Below are 23536 nucleotides of genomic sequence, written 5' to 3'. Positions count from 1 at the left end.
AATACAGAGAAAATATATATTTATGTATAATCGTAAGGCTTCTTCTTTTAATATGGAAAAGGCTTCTTCTTCTTTTATTATCAAAGGAGGCTTCTTTCGAAAAGGCTTCTTCTTCTTTGATTATCGAAAGGCTTCTTCTTCTTTTAATATGGAAAAGGCTTCTTCTTCTTTTATTATCGAGAAGGCTTCTTCTTCTTTTAATATGAAAAGGCTTCTTCTTCTTTTATTATCGAGAAGGCTTCTTCTTCTTTTAATATGAAAAAAGCTTCTTCTTCTTTAAATTTATTATCTTTCTTTTTTTAAAGCGTAATCTTATTTATGCGCTCGCTTTCCCCGCTTCTTTGGAAAACAATACAAGCTATACTTGTATAAAGAGTAGGGTCGACTAAACTGACAATAGCGCCACCTCCTATTTAACGACCAAAGGGGAATAACCAGGATCGCTAATAAACAGCGCTACCAATGGCCCAGTGCGACTAATAAAGAGGCCAACCGAAAAGTGCTTCGGGGCGTCTAATTTAACAACAGCGCCACCGGGGACAAACAAACAAAACACGGACGATGTTCTCCTCGTCAGAGAAATTAAAAGAGATAGATTTCTGAATCCGTTCGCCCACCTAATAACTTTCCTAAACGTTTCACATGCGGCTATATTCTTAATTATTTCAATCTACTATATACAACATTCCATTTATTTCTCTTATAGTATTTGAACTCTTCCTTTATATATTTCTCAATTTACTATAATATATATAATCCCTCTTCTCCGCTCTAACCTTTTTATAATTTCCTCTGCTCCTCCTTGTATAGCGTGCTGCCATCTCTCGTCGATTCCGAGAAACCATTCCTCCTTGCAACTTTCATTGTGTCATCGAAACTGGCACGTGACACAATATCCCCCTTCTTGAGGATGAAAAATTTATATATTGGAAAATTCATTTGTAAATTTATAAATTTTTCCCTCGTTCTATGTGACTTCTCTTACTGTTTCTATTATTCATTAACTAACCTCTTTTTTACTTCCTCCGTGCAGTTATACCTCCTGATATTCTCCAGGTTCTCCCTTCTCTCTATATTTGTCTCTGTATGCTTTACTACCGCTGTGTTCCGAAATAAATTCATGACCTCGTATGGCCCTTCATATATGAAAAATTATTTCTTAATTGCTTTCTCTGATGCTTTGCTCATTGGGTGTGTTTTACAAAATATTAAGTCTCCCTTTTTTAATTTTATTTTCATACCATTCTCTGCTTTCCCGTTCACTTTCTTCATTCTCTTAATGTATATGTCTAGTAATACTTCCTTAGTCTCTTCTTTGGATATTACTTCCCTCGGCCAATCAAATTCCTTGAAGATTTCAGGTTCTTCCATATATCCCAGAAACAGTTCAGCCGCACTCTTCTTTGTTTCCTCAGATATAGAGTTATTTATCCATCTTATGGCTCTGTTAACTGCTGTAGACCACTTCGTATGATTGTCATGACATAACATTCTTAGAATTCTTACTATTTCCCCGTTATATCTCTCTATCGGGTTCGAACTTGGATGATACCTAGTAACGTTTATCATTTTAATTCCTTTAAACTTCAAGTAATCTTTAAAGTATTCCGATACAAATTGTGTACCATTATCCGTTAGAATTTTTAATGGAACTCCATAGTGTTTGACAAATCCTTCTTCTAACTATTTTACTATCTCCTTTGCTGTAGCCTTCTTGAGGTTATAACATATTACAAACTTACTGCACACGTCGACGCATGTGAGAATATATGTAAATCCTCGCGATCTTGGGAGAGGTCCAATCAGATCAATAGATATCATATCTAGAGGATTTTTTGCATTTACGTGTAACTCTTCTCTTTCCATTTTTAATTTTGAAGGTTTAGTTTTTATACATAACATACAATTTCTTACATGATCCACCACGTCTCTCCTCATACATTTCCAGGAGAAAAACCTCCGGGCAAGTCTCAATGTTTTATCAATCCCGAAATGTCCAGTCTTCTCATGCACTTCTTCGAGTACTTTTTTAATTTGTGCTCCAGGTACGCAGAGTTGCACTTGATTGGATTTCTCTATGCTTATTCTAAAAATCATTCCTTCCTTAATTACATATTTTCCTTCTATCTTCGCTCTTCTCATTTTCTTTTCGTTTTCATTTCTATCTCCATTCAAGACATTTAAGATGCCGCTTAATTCTTCGTATTTCTTCATGCTTTCTATCCATTCTTGTCTGGATATGTTCCCGAGTTCTTCGTCCATGATGGCGTTTATGGATAACTTTAGCACTTCCTCTGGTTCCTGCATCATATGTAAAGGGGATCTACTTAAGGCATCTGCAATTTTATTGTCCTTTCCTTTAATATCCACTATTACAAAACTGTATTCCTGGAGAAGTAATGCCCATCTTGTCAAGCGAGGATTCCATTGCCTTGCAGAGTTTAACCATATAAGACTCTTATGGTCGCAAAGAATTTTAAATTTTCTTCCTTTCAAGTAAACCGCAAACTTTTCAATACCGAATATGATGGCCAAACATTCCAGTTCGCTAATGGTATACGCCCTTTCGAACGCCTTCAGTGCACGACTCGCATATTGAATTACAGCATCTTCTCCATCCTCGGTTTTCTGGAAGAGATAGGCCCCTAGACCTATATTTGATGCGTCTGTTCCTATGATGAAAAGTCTTTTAAAATCTGGCTGGCCTATAGCTGGACTAGATTTCAGGTCTTCTTTTAGTACATTAAAAGCCTTTTCCTCCTCTTGTGCCCATTTCCATTTCACATCCTTTCTCAAAAGATCGTATAAAGGCTTGGCTTTTGAAGCAAAATTCCTAATAAATTTGCTCCTCCAATTGCATATCCCTAGGAATCTTTGCAATTGTTTCCTGGTTGTAGGCTTTGGAAAACATTTTATAGCCTTATTTTTATCGCTACAAAGTCTTACGTTTCCTCCAGATACTACAGTGCGATCGAAAAGTCCCCGCACTCATACTTTGAAAATATGCTACGAGGTCAGTAGGCAACATGAGTTGGCAACGTTGTTAGTAGTGACTGGTATGACCTTGAAGAATGCGATAACGTCCCGGGAGAGCTGCACTGCTATTACAGTCAGTGGTGTAAGTCATTATTGTGCAGTCGGTCGACAATGCCTTTTAAGCGAGCGCAGCGAATCGCTTTGTTAGAAGCATATTTTGAGTGTAAGACATACAGAGGTTGTGTGGAGAAATGGAGACGTCTATTCCCTGATGATCCGGTGCCAGGAAAAAGTGCAGTGTATGATCTTGTTCGCCGATTTCGTGAAACAGGCTCAGTGCATGATCGACAACGAAGTGGAAGACCCAAGGTCGTCACACACGAATTCCTAGAGAACGTGAGTCAGCGAATGGTGCAATCTCCAAGAAAATCTATACGACGTTTTGTCACAAGAAGTTGGAGTATCATATGGATCCACACAGAAGGCACTGAAAGTAGCCAAGTTTCACCCATATCGTGTGAAAGTCGTCCAGGAGCTGAAAGCGTTAGATAAAGATAAGCGTATCAAGTACTGCCGGTGGTTCCGTGCTTTCACACGAAACAATGTGGCCATTCTCGATAAAACTTTTTTTTACCGACGAAGCATGGTTTCATCTCAGTGGATACATCAACTCACAAAACACCCGAATGTGGGCAACTGTAAACCCACATGCCCTGCATGAAGTACCGCTACATTCTGCAAAGGTCGGTGTCTGGTGTTCCATTTCGCGACGAAGGATTGTTGGACCCCTGTTCTTTGAGGACACAGTGGATGGCGATGTGTACAGGGATTTGGTGCAACAATTCGTGGCTATGTTGGAAGAGGATGAGCGTGAATGTTGGTTCCAACAAGATGGGGCAACGTGCCATACTGCAAACGACACAATGGCTATGTTGCGCGAGTTTTTCGGGAACCGCATCATCCCCAAAAATTTGTGGCCCCTCGTTCCCCCGATCTCACGTCCCCCGATTTCTTTCTTTGGGGGTTCCTGAAAGAAAGAGTATATACACACAACCCTCGCACATTGGATGAACTCCGACAAGCAATTTCTGGCACTATTGCTGCAATTCCAGCGGAAACATTGAGGAAGGTGTCGCGGAACGTGTGTAAGCGTGTAGACATGTGTTTACAGGAACATGGCGGCCATTTTCAACACTTCATATGAACTGGAAACCAAACACTACTTTGTAATGTCCATAGAGAGTGCAGCATAACCTCCATTGTGTATTTATGTGATTATGTTCTGTTTGTGTTGCGTTATGTTTGTGTTTTGGAAACTTTTTCCTCATGCGCTTAAAGTTATATGTCATCTTGTTTGTGTTTTACCGACCGTTGCCATTACAGTATACCTCACTTTTGGTTTACATTTATTTTTCTGTGTAGTACAAGGACTAAAGCATTTATATATGTATTCCCTTCGTTCCCATGTGTATTACTTTCTACACAATAAATTCTTAAAAAGTGAGTGCGGGGACTTTTCGATCGCACTGTATATGCCCTAGGAACTTGATTTCTTTCTTTGCAAACGAACATTTTTCTAACTTAACAGTAAGTCCTGCTTCTTTCAATTTACATAAAACCCAGTCTATTTTGCTTATATGATCCATCCAGTCCTTTGAATGTATACACATATCATCTACATATATTGCTAACCATGACATTGTTTCTAGACCAAATATTCTGTTTAACGCTGTGGTAAACGCCGACACCGATGAATTTAGTTCGTAAGGTAGTCTTTTAAATTGCAATAACCTGGATCCATACCTAAATGCTGTGTATTTTCTAGACTTTTCTTCAATCTCTACCTGGAAGTATCCTAGCGTTAAATCAAAAGATGTGAAGTACTTACTTCCCGCAAATGAATGCAACAACTCATTAATTTTTTCTACTTGATTTCGTGGTAGTAATACATGCTTATTTAGCTCTCTCAGGTCCAAAACAGGTCTCACGCCTCCGTTTGGCTTATCCACTACATGCATGGGGCTTATGTGAATACTATTCGAATCTTCTATGATATCCCAATCCAGCCATTTCTGTAGTTCTTCTTCAACAGCTTTCCTCTTGGTAAACGGTATAGAATATTGCCTAGATACTATGGGCTGATTTGTGTCGACCTCTATTTCATATGAATACACATTCGTAAGTCCAGGTCGCTGGCTAAATAAATTTCTATGCTTGACAAGTACATCTTTCAATTCTCTTCTCTCCTTTTCAGAGATTTCTATGCATTCGCTCACTTTATCTTGTATTTCTTTAACGGACGCCACATATTCATTTTCCTTTTCCTTTATTTCTCTATGTTTATCTTCGTCGTATTCACCTTCTTTATACATAACGTCCCTTTTGTTAACCACAAGACCTTGTTTTCGAACACACATTTCTTTTGTCGACTCGTCACATATGGTCTCCATAGGAATATCAAGTCTACACGACTCTTCCAATTCCACATTTAGCCTTCTCTCTTTGACATGAATGTGCCATCATACTTTTCTAGGAAAGACACTCCTAACATAATCTCACACCGTAATCCTTTCACCACTAAGAAATTTACTGAGAAATTTTCACCTTGAATATTCATCATGATTTTTATTGATCCCTGTATCTTGTATTCGTCCTTGCCGGCTGCCATGACCAATCTAATCCTGTCTTTCTCGCATGTATCTAATCTAGCTTGCGGGTACTTCTCTCTTATTTTCTTCCAGCATTCGTAACTCATGACTTCCACTACGCTTCCACAATCTACCAAACATTTAACTTCCAGTTCTATTATTTTAGCTTTAACATAGAACGTTCTCCCAGGTTTTAGTCTTCCAAAGTCTGGTTTTCCTACTAAACATAATTCTAGACTGTCGCTGGGTTTCTCTATTGTTTCTCCCCTCATTTCATGTTCCTTTTCATTAGCTCTCACACCTGGGGATTGCTGCAAGAGCATTACATGTTTGACGCTCGATTATTCTGGGCGTTCTCCAAATGTTCTCCTCCGTGCGATCTTTCTTGGAACCTTCTTCCATCAGTACAGTAGCTTCTTGTTAGCTCCATTGCCTCGTTTCTCTCTTTGTCCTGGGATATTTCTTCTTTCATTTTCATCATTGGATGCTCGTCCATTCTGCTGTCTTTCTTCTCTTTCCTCTCTCCATCTAAGACTTCCCCTTGTACCATATCTCTGGAATCTATTTCTGCCTCTATATGTCCTATCATATCCCTGGTATCTTCCATCTCCAACAAACTCTTGATTCCTGACGTAATCGTTCCTATTTCTCAAGTTGGTTCCTCTTCCTCTATCCTGGTCCTGACCTCTCAAATCCAGATTTCTAACCTCGAGCTCTTGTCTTCGGAACTTTTGCCTGTTACTATTATCCTCGTCATCATAACGTCTCTTTGAATAAGGTCGACCATCCCTGTCATTTCTCTCTCTATCCCAAGAGTTTTGAGTTTTCTTCAACATATCTTCTGTCCTTAGGTATTCTATTAAGTCATCCACTTTCTTTATTTTCACCGCTGCTATGGCTCTTTGGATTCTTACTGGTAGCGTTTGGAGTACTTGTTTCACTAATTCCTCTTCACTGCATCCTTCTTTAAAATTCTTAAAGCTTCTCAAGGTTTCCCATGCACGTTCCTCCAGACTTTCAATTTTCGACCAGTCGATGTGTTTTCGTTTTAGGGCTTCCAATTGCCTTTCCTTGATGTCTTGACTACAATAGTAATCTAAAAACTTTTTACTGAATTCTCGAAAGTCTTTGAATTTGTGTTGGTTTAATTGGTACCACCCGGCTGCTGACTGTTCGAAACACGTGTCAATGAGACTAAGAGTCATGTGATCTGGGATTCTCATTAAACATATGTTCGTGGTAAGCGCCTTCAGGAATTTCCTTGGGCATTTCTCTGATATATTTCCATTAAATTTAGGCATATGCTGTAATTCCTGAGGTCTAGGTATCCTTGATTTATATCTTTCACAACCTTTGTATTCTTCTTCTAGCGTATCTAAAAATTTCTCATTGTTGCTACCTTCTTCACTACTCTTCCACTTTCTCTTTCTCCTTTGGTGAGATCTTTTCCAATATTCTTTTTTTCCTTCTTCTTCTGTTGTAGACTCATCGCTAGAGCTTTCTTCTTTTATCTCTTTCTTGATATAAGTCTCTTCCTCGCTGCATCGAAAACTGGATCTAGCGTTCCTTTCTCTTACTGATATATTCCCTAATCTTCTTTCCACTTCTCTTCTCTGTTTTATCCATCCTAGACACTGTTCCGTTTATTTTTCCCCGCTTCTTTGGAAAACAATACAAGCTATACTTGTATAAAGAGTAGGGTCGACTAAACTGACAATAGCGCCACCTCCTATTTAACGACCAAAGGGGAATAACCAGGATCGCTAATAAACAGCGCTACCAATGGCCCAGTGCGACTAATAAAGAGCGCAACCGAAAAGTGCTTCGGGGCGTCTAATTTAACAACAGCGCCACCGGGGACAAACAAACAAAACACTGGCGATGTTCTCCTCGTCAGAGAAATTAAAAGAGATAGATTTCTGAATCCGTTCGCCCACCTAATAACTTTCCTAAACGTTTCACATGCGGCTATATTCTTAATTATTTCAATCTACTATATACAACATTCCATTTATTTCTCTTATAGTATTTGAACTCTTCCTTTACATATTTCTCAATTTACTATAATATATATAAAATCCCTCTTCTCCGCTCTAAGCTTTTTATAATTTCCTCTGCTCCTCCTTGTATAGCGTGCTGCCATCTCTCGTCGATTCCGAGAAACCATTCCTCCTTGCAACTTTCATTGTGTCATCGAAACTGGCACGTGACAGCAGGCCCACAGCTTCTCATATAATCACTTCGTGAGAAACACTGGATACCTCGCATACGATAGGTGGTCAAACAGATCATTCACCAGTGCAACATATGTTATCGTTTGAAGACTTCAGCCGCCCAGCAGCTGATGGGGCAGTTACCCCCCAGTAGAGTGAGACCCAGCAAGGCATTCCATCACGTAGGCGTTGATTACGCAGGGCCATAGCACATCAAGACCGCAGCTGCAAGAAGCAGATCCACAAGAAAATGCTACATTGCAGTTTTCACTTGTCTTGCCACAAGGGCAATTCATTTAGAGATTGTCTCAGACTTGACATAACAAGCCTTCATCGCAGCTATACTACGCTTCACCGCGAGAAGAGGAAAGTGTGCAAGTATTTTTAGCGACAATGCTACGACGTTCCATGGTGCTAAAAATAAATTGCAGGAATTGCGTAAACTCTTTCAATCACAAGAGTTCAACAAGGACATCAACAGATTTGCAGCAGAAGAGAATTTCCAATAGAAGTATTCTGCACCACCCAGTCCATCATTCGGCGGGATTTTTGAAAGTGCTGTGAAGTCTATGAAATACTATCTTCGCAGAGTAGCAGGAAACGCCGTGCTAACATACGAAGAACTAGTAACTCTGCTATGCCAAATGGAGGCCTGCCTCAACTCCCGCCCTCTTTCCACACTCCTTGATTCTCATGATGAATTCAGCTACATTACCCCTGGTCATTTTCTTATTGGAGGTCCTCTAACCTCATTTCCTGAACCAAACATTACAGATCTGGCTGCCAACAGATTATACAGATGGCAGCGCATACAGCAGTTCCAGCAGCGACTGTGGATGAAGTGGTCTCAGGACTACCTACATAGTCTGCAGCAGCGGCAGATATGGACAGCCGTTCAGTCTAATTTGAAGCGTGGCACACCAGTGCTATTGAAGGAGGACCATATTGAAATGAAACAATACTAGACTTTGACCGAATTTAAGTTGTCCGAGAAAAATGTCCCTTTTCTGTTGCGGAATCATATAGTACCCGTTAGAATTTATGGATTCCTGGACCTTCAACAACCCTGGTTCAAATGCACGTGGCCTTCCGCGAAGGGACACAAAAGCCAAACTATTCGCCTCGTAGTATGCGACCCTGCTAACTGCAATCTTGGAGACCAATGGAGCTCCGGCGCCTGGACCAGCAGTCAAAATAATTCTCTTAAGAGGCCATATCATGGGCAGCGGAAAAACAGACCTTCATTCAGAACACTTTTACTCGAAAACTATTTGAGACATTTGAATGAGCTTTGTGGTGAATTGATTAGAAAGGATGAATCTTAACAGTGAATATTGAAATTTTTTTATCACTTGCATATTTTAAAAGATATTAGCTGTCAAATATCTCAGTTTTTGAATCGGCATATAGAGCCCGATTCTAAGTTAATGTAAAAATTAAACCGTGCAAGGCTTTCTTGCATCCTTCCTGAGTAAACTGATTTTTTGTTTTTTCAAATTGAGAGGCCCATTGTGACAATACGCCATTTGCAAACATTGATATGCATTTTCAAACAGCTTTGAGAATGGCTTTATTCGAGCCATAGCGGGGCTGGCCATCGGCTGGCGGGGTTATGTTCAAGTCCTACAAGTTCAGCCGTCTGCCGATAGATGACTCTGACCAGGTTTTACAATAGTGGGCGTGGCTTCGCTTACTTCTTCTTCTACCCTTGGTATTGTATTTTCCCTTGGGGGCGGCTTTTGACCGTGCTCCGACCATTTCGGAAAATCCAAAGTTGATTTCCTTCACCCGGCTGTTTTTTCATTGTGTTCCATTTGTCTTATTTCTATTTTCCAAAAGGATAAATACATTAATACAGAGACTGTCCCAATTGAATCTTACATACATTATAGCAAAATTAAAGTTAGTTTTAAGTCAATTACATGCTTAAATAGGGTAATCGGGACTGGGGCTACAGGATAAAGTGTAATCCAGACCACTGTGTAGTTGTACCGGGGATCGAACGTGAGACCCCTTGAATCCAAGTCGAGATAATTACTACTAATTTCATCGAGGAAACTCAATGACTTATTTGGAGAGGGGTCCGGACCCCTCCCCAAGAAAGACTTTCCAAGTGCAAAAATTAAATAATGAAAATATATTTGTGTAGCATTCATTTATTACATAATCGATGGTTATAATTTCCTTTGAACTTATTGATTGATTTGTAGTTTCTAAGTCCACTTTTTGCACAGAAAGGCTAATCGGGACTGGACTTACAGTTTAAAGTGAGATTCGAACCACTACTTGCATCCACCGGGTATCCAACCCGGGATCCCTTGATTTCAAGGCAACGACGATACCACTGCGCCATCGAGGAGGCCCACTCTTTGAACTTATTGGAAGAAAGATTGGAATTAGGGGGCTTAGAAGGACAGTACCAATTGCTAAAGATTTATGATTGCACGCTACTATTTATAACAATATACATAAAATATTAATCAGGAACTTTACTTTTCGCTAACCGGATCTATCATTCTCTTTTATTCAATAAATATTCAATTCTTCATCAATTTGAAATGAATTTCTTTGTCAGGGCACTTGTTTTTTATGCAAATTATGCCGATCTTAACTACAGGTAAGCTAGATAATGAATACGTGCTGTTATCCGATCTTTTTACCTATTTATGTGGTAATAATATAATTTTAACTTAAACATCATATTATTATTATTATTATTATTATTATTATTCCTGACACAATTGGTTCGGTGTATTTCTAGATACGTGCCTTGGGAGGCCCTACAGAAATTACAGCGAAAGGAAGTGAGACAGTCTGGTGCTCTTTCAAACTCTAAATCTTGTTCTTGTCCCAAGTTATGTAAAAGCTCTCTCGTTTTCGTCTCGATCTCTGAATATAATTTCAATTATAGTCACATTAACTTTAACGCATTTTAAAAATACAATTTGTGTCTATACAAAGAACACGCTTGGGCAATACATTCACATTTAGAGAACACCGATGTATTTCATAAAGAGGTAAGACAACTATGCTGAAGGTAGATATTTAAGTTTTAAAAATAATTCACTGCACATTCAATTATACTATATGTAATGTTATGTTATAATAATGGAACCCACATCTTGCAAATTTTTTAATTCTAGTTTCATTGATATTTTACTTTGGATATTATGTGAATACATTAATCGTGATGGAGGGAGAAAACACACCGGAACGCAAGTGACCGGCGACACGTGTCGCTTGAGAATTTCACCAATCGAGCGTAGGCATGTGCTGCCTGTCATGCCGCTACTGTGTGAAACGTTGCTGCTGATTGGCTCGTTCATAGCTTGTTCGTGACTGAAAGAAGCTACTCGTGTCGCATGTCGCTCGGATTGGGACTTTCTCTCAATATCGTGTATCATGTCGACTCAGTTTGTTGTTCGTGCATGTTTTGCTTTAAACTGAATAGGCTCTTGTTGCTTGATGTGAATGTCCCGTGTCGCTTGGGAACGAGCCAGTCAACAGCAACGTTTCTCAATGTAGCTGCAGACCGAAGTGACAAGCGACACATACCTCCAGAGAACAATCCAATCAACAGCAACGTTTCACACAGCTGTAGAATAACATGTCATACAAGCCTGCGTTCAATTGGTGAAATCCTCAAGCGACACGGATATTTCATGCCGTCTAAAGCAAAATATTCACTGTGCATGAGCGAACAACAGGCCAGGGCGACACGATGCACGGTATGAAAAAGAACTCAGTCCGAGGGACACACAAGCAACAGACAACACAAGCTGAATGGTTGGTAGCATTTATTACTGAGAGCCAGTTACCAAGAGACACGTGTCGCTTGTCGCGTGTTGCTTCGATATGAAGTATCCCTAAAAGTAAGCAGCTTTTGGATAGTTAATAGGTAAACAGCAGTGACAGCGCCAGACTTTCTTACGTGGGAGAACTACTGGATACCTGTCAAAGATTTGGGTGGACCACATCTTCACATAAATATATTTTGATATTCAAATTTTACGTGATCGATACTAAGAGGGTCCCTACCCTTGCAGCCACTTCTGTAGCCTTTTTAGCACATATGCTCTTAAGCTGACAATAACTATTAGTTAATCATTTTCAAATGCCATTTTAACATGAATTAATTCAGAGAACAACCAGTGTAGCATACAGGTATGAATAAGCGCATGATTTTCTAATGTCACTATATGTTTGTATTCACCACACCTACCATAGTTTATCAGAAAGATATTAATTTACGTTGAAGAACGAGATCAGATCCTGCGTGGCCTAGGGACACGAGATCGAGTATGAGACTCCGTCTCTAAAATAGAGCCAAACCAGAATTGGAGGTAGGATATTTATTCCTTCTCATGTGTGAGCCGACGAGCTGTAGCTATGTATACAGTTGTGAAATACGTTTTCTACCACACTTTCCTTTTCGTTTTGGAGAAAAACTACCAGTTGCCCTGTAGTTTCTAATAATTTCTGACACCGCTGATTTCCCAACACCAGCCACTTCAGCGATTTGCCGCACAGTCATGGATGTGTTCTCACTTAATGTAATAATTCTAGAACGTTTTCTGGGTGTTATATCCATACTGAAAACACGTAGGAACACGGAGCACAACAAAAGCGTGTTTACTACAGCCAAGCACTCACAGAAGTCTGTTGGTTAATAATTGGCATTGCACCACAACGACAATAATGAAACAACAAAAATGCTTCAAACCTTGCAATTGTTGTAAACAGTATCAAGTACGCATTAAACAGTTAGCTGATACTACTAGTATAAGTTTATGTTACGTATTTATTCGATTATCTCCCATAAAGAGTGGAGGACTGAGGAAGGGTGATTTTTCTCTCTTTGTCCGCATTAATTTGCACAGCACTGTATGTGTGAGTGTGAGTGTGTGTGCCCGTATCTATAGGTTAGATTACCATTCTTATATGTATTTTTTCTTTGTATTTCTTATTTCTCTGTAATTTTAATATATATTTTTATTTTTCAATACTTTAATTATTTGACATTAATTTTTTTTTTTGTAAACATGGTCAAGTGGAAGAAAAGGCTCCACAGTCTTAACTTCGCCATGTAAAAGAAGACGAAATAAATAAATAAATATAGATACATTGTTTGAAAAGTAATAATAATTCAAAGGAATTTTAATGGTACACTTCCATGGTACGGCTAAATGATCGGGCAATAAATTTTATGTTAATTGCGCAGTAATTCCACATTTATGGTAAACACCAACAAATACTGTTGTTTCACTACATCTAACACGGATGATCTTTCTTCTTCTTCCTCGCCGTTACCTCATTTCTGCAGGTTCATTTTTTTAATTAGTATTTCATACTCTCGGTCTCGACTACTTCAAACATACCTGAACGTTATTTATCAACTTCATTATTTACAGATTATCATAATCGAAATTACAATCATAAAGATAAATCGTAAGTGTCAACTGTGAACCTGTGCGCATTCATTTCACATATTCAGGCGAATTCAGTTTTCCGAGGTTCTAAGAGTTGAAACAAGGCGCCAGCCCCATAGATCAGTCCCTGGGCAGGATTGGGGTTTGATGCCTCCCTTTCCCCGCACTACTAAGCACCGACATTTTATACTTTCTTCTTATGCAATGGTTTTTAATATTTACATATTATAAATTGTGAAATGATGAAACAATTAAAACTCAGTAAATGAAACAACAACAACAATAATATACTAGACCTTGGTGGCGTCCCTTCATCATCATCGCAATTAGCCGATGTTGGCTAAAAAATGACGCTAAATAACAGAAATTGAATAAAATATATAAATAATACTTGTTAAATTTGAAGATCAGTAAAACCGGCGAATGGCAAAACTGTCATAAAAGTAACAACAATAACAGCGGCGCAGCGTAGCGACCATTTTATTTTCGGAAAGGGTTTGCGTTCCTAGAAACTACTCTATCCCTCTCCAGTAGTCGGGGCATCAACCCATCTCATGGTAGGTGTAAAGAAAATCCACCCACTGTTTATGAGTTAGACTGTAAATATTTATTTCCCACCAAAATACTTCCGATCTGCAGCAAATTTGAGCACCAGACCTTGAATATAGTTGTTTTTAATTTACGAAGATAAAAAGATACGCGTTCGTCTAGAGAACAATCCAATCAACTTTCGTCTAATATCACTAAGGTAAGGACTTAGGGCAGTGCGGGCTATTCTCAAAATTATATTATTGGTATCCTGAGATCCATGCCAACCCTATTAAACAAACACTTCAACTACCCCAACTTACGAGGAATTTATACTCAAGCTCTCAGCCTCGAACCCCTGTCCTTTAGTAATTTCAAGAATCTGAAATATTACATGCAGATATTCTGAAAATACACAGTTTCATTTCATGCAATGTACAAAGAGAAATGTCATTCCTTTAAATTAACAGTTCCTGTCACGTTTCACACAGTTGTAGGATAACATGTCACACACACCTGCGTTCAATCAAGCGACACGGATATTTCACACCGTCTAAAGCAAAATATTCACTGTGCATGCGCGAACAACAGACCAGGGCGACACGATGCACGGTATGAAAAAGAACTCAGTCCGAGGGACACACAAGCAACAGACAACACAAGCTGAATGGTTGATTGCGTTTATTACTGAGAGCCAGTTACCAAGAGACACGTGTTCCTTCCATATGAAGTATCCCTAAAAGTAAGCAGCTTTTGAAGCACAGTATGAATAGTTAGTAGACAAACAGCAGTCACAAAATATATGTAATTATATATATATATATATATATATATATATATATATAGAGAGAGAGAGAGAGAGAGAGAGAGAGATAGATAGATAGATATAAAAAATTGCCTATAAATCCGCACCCTAATCAAAACTTATTAAACATATCAAAACATATTTTTTCATTCATCAATTTTTTACGCTTACAATAACCTCTAATTATTACTAAATCAATATTTGTATTTTCCATCTAATATCTTATTCTATTTAGCTCTTGCCAGTAGGCACTTTATCTTCATATGTACATTTTTTTTGGCCTCCTCATTCATTAATTTCCTCAATTATCTCATCCAACTCGTTTGCATTTTCACCCTTCTACATAGGAGTTGTAGCTTACCTGGCGACGTCTATTGAACAGGGGAGGTCAAATCAGCGTTAGCTTCCATCGTATACATTTCTCTCATCTTCAGGGATGAGATGTTGTTGCTATGTATGTGCTCGAAACGTTGGAAGATAACGCCGATATAATCTGGCTGGTACACCTGTTCGAATCCTTGTACATGCTAAATTGAAACAACAATCTTTCGTAATCATTAAACAGGATGGAATAAATAGCGGGCAGGCTTTTGTAATATTAGTAATTTAAATTACATCCCCATTAAAAACTGAGCATTCTCGATGGTAGCGTCGTCGCCTTGTAATCAAGGGATCCCGGGTTCCATGCCTGGCCCAGTCCCGATTAGCCTTACTGTGCATAAAGTGGCCTTAAAACACCAAATCAATAAAACATTAAGAATTAATTTTAAAATTTTATAATGAATTTCGGGTGAAAGATTCAATATACTAACCTTCATTATTAATTCAATGCCTAGAGAATTATAAAAAATTGGGGGGAGGTTGTATTTATATACACGAACGCTCGGGAGCCAATATAAGTTTACAACCTGCAAATCGGGTTTTCTCTACCGATTCAATATCTCCAATGTTGTTTGTGCTGCACCTGATTCAAAATCGGTCATAATTTATTTCGGAAATTATTTTTGGGAGAATAAAGACAGTCGATAGGAGAGCTTGACTGCCGTTCGATTCCCGGAGGAGAGGGTGAGGAAAGTGGACTCTCCCACTGCATGAGGTGCATCTACGTACAAGGGACTCTAGTATAAAACTTCGTGGGAGCATAGAGACGATCTGCATCGCCTCTATAAATAACCGAGACTATGAATATGTAAAGAGCCACCACCACCCACCCACCAATATGCCTTCAAAACACATTGCATAATGCAGGTGGGTGGCTTTACCAACATCTTTCAAATACAAGTAGCTAATTATAGTAACAAAACATATTTTTATACATAATTGGATTTTTCAAAATTACAATAAAATAACATAGCAACCCATTTTGTCGTAATTCTATAAAGAATAAGTTAACATAGGCCAGAATCGGTGAACTTCCCGTTCGGACAAATGTCGCAGTTGAAGTAGTGGTCTAAACAGGTAAGAAACTGCTTACTGACACGTAATCTGACTTAAATTTGGCATAAAGCAGTCTATTTTTTTTAGTTTGAAAGACCTTGTGACATTTGTCGAGCCGGGAGGAAGTTCTTCATGAGATAAAGAAAAAGGAAAATTTAATTCGTAACACTACTAACGGACTTATTACGCCATTCGCATGATGTAATTAATAAATACAATAATTCTAATTACATGATTATTAAAAAGCAAACATTTCTTTGTAAATAACAATGTAAAATGCCTGTTTTTGAACAATCCCTCCCCTGTTGTAGGTTTGTTATCCATGAAATATCAATCTGGAAATTTTGTTTCACAGGTACCTGTAATAGAGTAATCCTTACGCTGTAAATATATATTTTTAGCTCCCCATCGGAGACATCTGGGCTCAAAATTTTGAAAAAGAGAATCAAGAAACGATCAAAGAGCTATAACAGTAATTCAGTCGAAATACTCTGATATTACATAACTTCCCTAAAAAAAAAGGTCCTAAACTTTGAATTTTGGTCAAAATCAATATGTTGAAAAAATACACGAAACATACAATGTAGCTTGAAATGAACTGACAACAATGTTTCTTTACCCAAGCTAGATGAGTTATCATAATTACCGCAACTGTCTACAAAGGCTAAAAATTCCGCAAATCATAAGTCAAACATGGCTGCAGTTTTTAAACGAAATCAAGTTTAGGAAAATACTACCGTTGCATTGGGGTTACAACAACAAAAATATATATAAATAGAAAAAGTTGATCATTTTGTTAATTATTATCTTTTTGGAAAACATGGTATTAAATAACCATATTTTGCTTTACACCTAATATTAATTAAAATATGCAAGTTTGATTTATATTGCGTATCAGTGAAAGTTTTATAAAAATAGATCAAATACATTCACAGTGTTGGTTTTATGCAAGGATAATGTTGGAAAATTTTCCGCTTGAAATCATTCACACTGAGAATCGAACCTGGGTTTACTACGTGGCAGTCCGATGTCATATTTTCTCTGCTTTTCTCATATATAAGTTTTTACTCAGTTCCACATTTTTTCACATTCACATTCAGAACATAAACATCCATGTCTTACTCGGGATTCGAACCCGGGACCCCTGCTGTCGAAGCGCGCTGCGCTAACTACCTCGCCCCGGAGGTCAATAATAGACTACTGGGACTCCTTATTCGTTGAAGAGAAGAAGCTTCCACAATTATGTATGTTACAAGCCACATATTGTTGCTGCAGGACTCTATATTATCGTCTGGAATTTTGACACGAAATGGTAAGATCAGCTTTTGGCAGTGAAGACCCGAACAGCAAAACCTAGGACATGTCTGAGGAAAGAAATGACAAGGGTTTTACGACCTGTCAATCACTAACTGCCCGTGTACCGGAGGAGGCGTGTTCTTGAGGGCCTCGCGAAGCGGGCCTGGACAAAACATCTGGTGGTGTAAACGCTGTGCGCGCTCTATCGGCAGAAGGAAGGCGAATTTGCAAAAGGCCTTTCCATGATATACAGTCTTAAGAATTGTGTTGTCTTCCAGGTGCGTTTGTAATTGTTCCTTCATCCAGCTCACCATATGAATTCATTCCCATCGTCACGATTAGCCAAAAATGGACGGAAAGCGAGTAAAATATGCTAATTCAATCAATCAAACGTCGATGTAAACTTCAATGCAACGTAATTGTGATATTCGTGCCCATATTTAATTTTACATACACAATCCTTCTTTGTATGAAAGCTATCAACACACTTCAAATCTCTGCATGTTGGATAATTCGCCACGTTTGGCAACCCTAATGTCCCAAATCCCACGACCAGCTCTAGTTGGCAACTCTGTGCTTACTACAAATAATTCACTAGCCTAACGTGAACAATATGAGGAAGTATATTCTTCTCATAATTTGGCCCGACCCTGTGGCCGAGTGGTTAGCACATCGCGCTGCGACGCCAAGGGTCCCGGGTTCGAATCCCGGTCGGGCTTGGTTGTTTGTGAATGTCCATTCATCAATTTCATCATTTCATCACTCATCCCCATCTTCGCAAATTAGCCAAGAGGCACAAAACGCGAAGTAAAATAAACTAAATCAATCAATCAATCAATCTTCTCATAATTTGTTTATTCAGCAAGTATCTTTTCATCAGTTACAGACCACATATTTCGGATCCATAAGTGATTACTGGCTCCAAAAAGGATATTTCTAAGTTTAGAATTTTTCGTACGGGGCTTTTCCGTGTTCAATATAATTATACAATAATATAAAAACAATGTATTATACAACTAATGAATACATATAATAGTACGCAGTACATAACATTATAACAGTATTGAAAAAATGTTTTGTTTACCCTTGCTGTTCTATTTTACAGACGAGTCCTCGAAAACAACTGAAGGTTAGTTATCACCTTATTTAGATATTTGAATTCTAATTTATTTAGCTACAATGCACAGAAAACAACGTTGAGTAATGATAATTTAAAATATTTCCCTGTCGTTCACAGTGCATAAATGTAAAAATCTAGGACAAGAAATAACATAAATCTGTTGTTCACAGGTTGTCGTGTACTTATACACAGTGACGTAGTTGTGTCATTCATTCCAATTTAAAGCTAAAAGGCTCTATTATTCTCATCATATTTCGGGATGAAATAGATGAAAATCACAGTACTTCACGTAACGCTATATTTTTTCATCGCATTTGCGAAAAATGGATGAGAAGCCCAAACCAGCCTCCACTACGTAACACAATGTTAAAACTACGTTGGGATGGAATCAAGATCCTTGCATCGTCGATTGGGTGATGTTGTTATTCATCATTCATCTTTCAGATGGTTATCACTATCTTAGCCTAAAGTATGATGTATGCGAGGGGTTACATTCAAAGGAATGGCAAAATAATTCACATGTGCAATAATTGGATTTCTGTATTCTACATGACTGAACCGATATGGATATTGATAAGTAGAGTATAATACTTGCCTCACAAATAGATGAAGATTATTTCCACACTTATCTTCTCAATTGTAACTTGTCTGACCTTTCTGTCAGAAGTGAATCTGTTCACGCACCATTGTCCAATAATCGCTTCCTACATCCCTTCTCTCTCTCTCTCTCTCACACACACACAATCCGCAGCCCTTACTCTGTCTCGTATTCTCGCCAACTGCTCTCGCTCCCTCACGAATCCAACGCTCATTCCATGGCCGTCTCTCAAGTCACTAACCTAACGTTTGCCTAATTTCTTATTCCGCATTCCTTTGTCTGATTCCTGCTATGTTAGGAATAACATAAGACTTCTTACCTAATACCTTGGGTACGATACGCTATACATAAAGTGTATCAAGTAATTTTCAGCACCAGTTTAAACAGTAATGTACCATTGTATCATACGATGAAATTTTGATTGATTCATATGTTTTATTTTACTTCGCTTTTTGTGCTACTTTTGGCTAATTTGCGAAGATGGGGGATGAGTGATGACATGATGAAATTGATGAATGGACACTTACAAACATCCATGCCCAGGCCGGGATTCGAAAGCGTGAACCCTGGCGTCCACCACGGGGACCGGCACGACATTTTGGTAATACAATAAATGTTGACAATTACGGTGTTTATATTAAGCATGTATTAAATGCTCGGATAACAACAAGGTCATGAATTATAACTTATTGCATAAAGTAAAACTTTCTAAATGGAGAAATAAACCTGTAATTTCTTAATTAAACTTGCAACATGGGGTTGAAAATATTCTCGTTTAATCTCCTAATTGTATCTAAGTGTAGTGAAAAGAATAACATTTAGTTTTCAATAAATATTTATGTAATGAAAAAACGGTTTCACAAGGGGTTAAATTAAACAATTTGTATTTGTTGTTCATAATTTGATATTAGAAGGATTTCTTCTGTAGTCTCATTTGGAATCTTGTAGTAAAAGTTTGAATTTACCAGATTTTTACAATAGCCAAAAGCATGTGCATATCAAGAAAATAATATTCAATAATATTTTATGTTCTTTATTCACATCGTTACAGATGAATCTTCTAATTCAACTGAGGGTAAGTGAACCAAATTCGGAGTGTTTTATTGAAATTTGAAGCATATTTAACCAGTATCAATTGGAAAATAAAAGGATAGTTCCAAACATTGGTAGAACAGGGAAATTTTCTCGAGTAGGAAATTTATGGAAAAGCTATGGAATTTTGTAAAATCATTCGGACGCAAGAATTTATACTGTGATAAATTGGGTTGGGTTGGTTCCAGGTTTCCATGTTTTTGATTCTGGGTGAACCCCGGAGCCACTTTATGCAGAGACAAAGCTGGACAAATACCACACTTGAAACCACCCATGATTCGAACCTAGGACACCTGCATGGCAGTCAGATACCCTACCTACAAGACGTTCCTGGCTGCAAAACGAACTTGGACGTTGACAAAATTCCTGACCATGCTAATAAGTCAAAAGACACACTTATTTGAATTCACATGCTACACGATACCCGATGGAGGTACATAGTGTTTCGGACTCCACTTTAAACTGTAGGCCCAGTCCCGATTAGCCTTACTGTGCACAAAGTGGACTTAAAACACCATTTCAAAACCAGTTGAATTGATTTATATTGGAAATGAAGATGCATGTTTTTTTTTCCAATAGAGCGTGGTTGTCCGCCTCACCAATTCCTGTGTGAGACCAGTGGAGAGTGCATCGAAGAGGATAAAGTGTGTGATGGATATAAAGATTGTGAAGATGGATCTGATGAAGACATTGATATTTGCGGTAAGTAAATTGTATATAGCCTATAACGAGAGCTTTGTACTGTTATTATTACTAACGAATGATTTCGTTTTTCGTTCAAATGATGCTTAGGCAGTTCCAAGGCTCGCAATCAGCCTGCAATAGAACATTGGTTTGATGAGGCGTTTATCCGAACAGGTTCCACGCGGAAGTGGAGGCATTCATCCGAACATGTTCCATGCGGAAGTGAAGACGATCATCCGAACATGTTCCATGCGGAAGTGGAGGCTTTATCCGAACATGTTTTATGCGGAAGTGGACGCGATATCCGAACAGGTTCCATGCGGAAGTGAAGGCGTTCATCCGAAGAGGTTCCATACGGAACTGGAGACGATCATCCGAACACGTGCCATGCGGAAGTGGAGGTTATTCATCCGGACAGGTTCCATGCGGAACCAGAGACGTTCATCCGAACAGGTTCCATGCGGGACTGGAGGCGTTCATCCGAACAGGTTCCATGCTGCATCCGAAGAGGTTCCTTAGACACTGTGCAATCTTAAGTACATTTCCATTGTTGTACGGATCAATTGTGCGAATGTGTTTTTTTTTTAACAATTCATTTTTTTACAAACAAACATGTTTACATTCTGCAAATAAAGCTGGATGATAATATTTCCTTTTCCATAGGACCTGGTTGTCCGCCTCACGAATTCCAGTGTAAGACCAGTAGAGAGTGCATCGAAGAGGATAAAGTGTGTGATGGATATCAAGATTGTGAAGATGGATCTGATGAAGACATTGATATTTGCGGTAAGTAAATTGTATATAGCAGTGTTTGGAAGTAACTAGTTACAATTAACTAACTTACAAGTAACAGTTACTTTTTGAGAAAATGTAACTGTAACTAGTTACTTTTAAAAGTGAGTAACTCTAACTAGTTACTTTTAAAAGTGAGTAACTGTAACTAGTTACTTTTAAAAGTGAGTAACTGTAACTAGTTACTTTTAAAAGTGAGTAACTGTAACTAGTTACTTTTAAAAGTGAGTAACTGTAACTAGTTACTTTTAAAAGTAACTGTAACTAGTTACTTTTAAATTGAATAACTGTTACTAGTTACTTTTAAAAGTGAGTAACTGTAACTAGTTACTTTTAAAAGTGAGTAACTGTAACTAGTTACTTTTAAAAGTGAGTAACTGTAACTAGTTACTTTTAAAATTGAGTAACTGTAACTAGTTACTTTTAAAAGTGAGTAACTTTAAATTGTTACTTTTAAAAGTGAGTAACTGTAACTAGTTACTTTTAAAAGTGAGTAACTCTAACTAGTTACTTTTAAAAGTTAGTAACTCTAACTAGTTACTTCTAAAAGTGAGTAACTCTAACTAGTTACTTTTAAAAGTGAGTAACTGTAACTAGTTATTTTAAAAGTGAGTAACTGTAACTAGTTACTTTTAAAAGTGAGTAACTGTAACTTGTTACTTTTAAAAGTGAGTAACTCTAACTAGTTACTTTTAAAAGTTAGTAACTCTAACTAGTTACTTCTAAAAGTGAGTAACTGTAACTAGTTACTTTTAAAAGTGAGTAACTGTAACTAGTTACTTTTAAAAGTGAGTAACTGTAACTAGTTACTTTTAAAAGTGAGTAACTGTAACTAGTTACTTTTAAAAGTGAGTAACTGTAACTAGTTACTTTTAAAAGTGAGTAACTGTAACTGAGTTACTTTTTACGATAGAAGTAAAGTTTTAACAGTTACTTGTACACTTACTTTTACAGTTACTTTGCGACACTTAAATTGCTATGTAAGTGTCATAAATTATTGGCGATTTAGGACTCAAAGTGAGCTGGAATTTAGTTTCTGCTGTGATATAAAAGCTCATCCTTTGATACATTAATTCTTGCAAGCAATAGATGAAGAAGAAAAGAGAAAGTTGTTGTAGTAAATTTGTCTCCTGGCGGTGGTCAGTAGGTAGGCTCCAGCCAGGTGCCAGGAATTTGAAGGTTTATCATATGTTTCATCTTTCGTTTGGTAGACCTGAATTCCAAAGCGATATACACACCTCGGAAGAGGGATGTATTTCTCAGAAGCGGGAAGATAAGCTTCTAGGAGGAGAATTCCTTCCTATTGCTGACAGTTTACCATTGTCAGTTGTGTGCTGTGAAGTGTCTCTTGTTTCTGTAGTTCGTTTCTCAGTGACCTTATAACTTCCCCCCTTCTGTAAGCAGCATCCAATAGTTTCTTCCTTTGCTATAATATCGGATTAAGCTGAAAAAGAACGTACTGCAATATTTCAGTGTTTTTACGAAAGAATTCAACGATACTGTTGTATAAGCGAAAGTGAAGAAGGCGGGAGCTAGCAAATGCACATATGAATGGTGAATGGAAAACAATGTAATTGTTTTCATGTGATTTAATTTATCTCAGTTTCTGATAATTTGAAAATGAAAGTAAAAATATTTCCGGTTAGAATTCGCTTATTTACGTTTATTCTGCATTTCTGGATATTTTGAAAAAAGTAATATATTTTTATAAGTGCTATTCGTTTAAGATTTAAATGAGAATCCATTTTCTTGAAATAACAGATACAACAGATCTCACCATTATTATTGATACAACAGTGAATTACAACACTCAAGTGGCAAACTAACGAATCAGGAAGACCCTAGACATCATTCTTGCTTGTTTACGTAATCCTCCCGGAGAGAACTGAAGGAGTAAGTTTAAAATGCCATTTTCACC

The 23536-nt window shown here is 37.9% G+C and overlaps 1 protein-coding gene across 1 annotated transcript in view; it reads left to right on the top strand.

The window, feature by feature from the left end:
* LOC145978988 (uncharacterized) overlaps positions 1-23536 on the top strand; it is a 106859-nt gene that overhangs the window by 24147 nt on the left and 59176 nt on the right. The window contains exons 7-10 of the mRNA XM_083112047.1: positions 18438-18461; positions 20102-20125; positions 20722-20844; positions 21490-21612. Coding sequence (XP_082968173.1) covers positions 18438-18461; positions 20102-20125; positions 20722-20844; positions 21490-21612 — 294 coding nt within the window. The remainder of the gene's footprint in view (positions 1-18437; positions 18462-20101; positions 20126-20721; positions 20845-21489; positions 21613-23536) is intronic.

The sequence above is a fragment of the Lepisma saccharinum genome, chromosome 25 (assembly GCF_977018435.1).
Source record: "Lepisma saccharinum chromosome 25, izLepSacc3.1, whole genome shotgun sequence".
NCBI lineage: Eukaryota > Metazoa > Arthropoda > Insecta > Zygentoma > Lepismatidae > Lepisma > Lepisma saccharinum.
This window is presented reverse-complemented; position numbering and strand designations above follow the sequence as displayed.